The sequence below is a fragment of the Meleagris gallopavo genome, chromosome 30, assembly GCF_000146605.3.
Source record: "Meleagris gallopavo isolate NT-WF06-2002-E0010 breed Aviagen turkey brand Nicholas breeding stock chromosome 30, Turkey_5.1, whole genome shotgun sequence".
In the NCBI taxonomy this organism is placed as follows: Eukaryota; Metazoa; Chordata; class Aves; order Galliformes; family Phasianidae; genus Meleagris; species Meleagris gallopavo.
In genome coordinates this window covers 3,147,842-3,149,791 of record NC_015040.2, presented here as the reverse complement: position 1 = coordinate 3,149,791, position 1,950 = coordinate 3,147,842, and the positions used below count along the sequence as shown (strand labels likewise).

At 66.6% G+C, this 1,950-nt stretch overlaps 1 protein-coding gene across 1 annotated transcript; it reads right to left on the bottom strand.

The window, feature by feature from the left end:
• Window positions 1-6: 6 nt before the first annotated feature.
• On the bottom strand, window positions 7-809 carry DIRAS1 (DIRAS family GTPase 1). Its single transcript, XM_003214006.4, has one exon. The coding sequence runs from the start codon at window positions 766-768 to the stop codon at window positions 172-174; it is 597 nt and encodes a 198-aa protein (XP_003214054.1). The 5' UTR covers window positions 769-809; the 3' UTR covers window positions 7-171.
• Between the last annotated feature and the right edge of the window lie 1,141 nt (window positions 810-1,950).

Genomic DNA, 1,950 nt, shown 5'->3' with positions numbered 1-1,950 from the left:
CACAACCCCGTCCCACTCCACCAGGCCGAGGGTCCCCACGGGTCTGTGTCCCCAAACCCAACGATGGCCGCAGCCGCCCCGCAGGCACCGCACACGCAGGGAGCACACAGGGACAGCCCCACCGACGGGGAGGTGAGGGGGGGGCCGGGGGGCATGGGCCAGTCCGGGGTTCTACATGATGCTGCACTTCCCCTTGATTTTGTCTGTCCTCTTCTGCTTGCTGGAACGCTTCCCGTCGATGGTGAGGCTGACGTTCCTGCGCTTCTCCAGGTTGAGCAGCTCTTGGAAGAGCTCCTTCACGTTGTAGTTCATCTTGGCCGAGGTCTCCATGAAGGCGCATTTCCACTCCTTGGCCACGGCCTCCCCCTCCCTGCTCTCCACCTCCCGCTGCGTCTCGTCGCACTTGTTGCCCACCAGCATGATGGGGATGCTCTCCACGCTGCCCTTGATCTGCACGATCTGCTGGTAGATGGGCCTCAGCTCCTCCAGCGACTGCTTGCTGGTGACGGAGAACACCAGGATGAAGGCATGGCCCTTGGAGATGGACAGGCGCTGCATGGCTGGGAACTGATGGCTGCCGGTGGTGTCGGTGATCTGCAGCGTGCAGACGCTCTTGTCGCAGCTGATCACCTGCCTGTACGTGTCCTCGATGGTGGGGATGTAGGTGTCTCGGAATGTCCCCTTGACGAAGCGCAGCACCAACGAGCTCTTCCCCACGCCGCCGGCACCGAACACCACCACACGGTAATCGTTGCTCTGCTCCGGCATCGTGGCCCCCCACTGCAAGGGATGGAGCACAGGGGACACATCACAGCTGTGGGATGGACCCCCAGCGCCAGCCCTCCTCTCCCACTGTGTGCAACGGGGGGGAGGGGGGTCCCAGCGCAGCCCCCTGCCCTTGTGCCGCCCTTCAGGCGGTGGGGCAGCTCTCGCCGCCCACCCGGGGTGCAGCAGCCTTTGCTATTTTTACCACCCCCCCCACGCCGCGGCCATATGGCTGAGCCACAGCCAACGGCGCAGCAGCTGCGGTCGGAGCAGCACCGCCGGGGGGGGTCACACGGACACCCCCAGCAATGGGAGCGGCACAGCGGGGCAGCCCCCGGCCCGGTGAGGGGTCCGACGGTACCCGGAGCCCCGGGGCTGCGCTGTTGAGATGGATGTGCTGAGTAAGGAGGGGCCATTTCGTGCACAGAGCTCAGCGCTGCGCTGTGCCACCGCTCTGCCCTGCGGATGGTGTCACACAGCTGTGGGCTCACGGCACAACGGGTCCCCACGAGGTGTCCCCACACGTGGGAGCAGCTCTGTTCCCCACGCAGAGCGCAAGCACTCGGGAGGTGCAAAGCGTGCCGTGCCACGGGGCTGCCATGCCAGCAGTGCCATCCCAAAGGTGGTGAGTGGGCACACAGGGATGGCACACGGTGCTGCTTTGGGGTCAGCTCTGCCCCACTCCTGGCACGTCGCTGCTGCTCCCTCAGTCCCGCGTGCAGCCGGGGGATGCGGCCCCTTTGTGGGTTCCCACAGGCACCCATTGCCCCACAGCATTGCCTGGCACTGGCTGAGTACGTGGGATGCAGCCAGAGCTCATCAGCACGGTCTCAGCACCCAACGGTTTGGTTCTGTGGCACCTGGAGGTGTCGGAGCTGCACGGGGATGGAGCAGAGGCCGTGATGGCAGAGCAGCCCTGTGCCATCATCCCCGTGCCACCATCATCTCTGTGCCACCACTGTCCCCGTGCCATCAGCCACCACCATCCCCGTGCCACCTGCCTGCGGTGGTGCCGAGGACTGCGTCCCCGCTGCCATAAGGTGCCAAGGGGTGGGAAGGGGCCTCCACGGCACCCACGGGTGCTGCAGAGCTCCGTGCAGCCCCGACCTGCGCTTCTCCCCGGTGCTGAGGACGGCGCCTGAGCCCTCGCGGAGCTCCGCACCATCAGCGCGGGGGGGCGGGGGG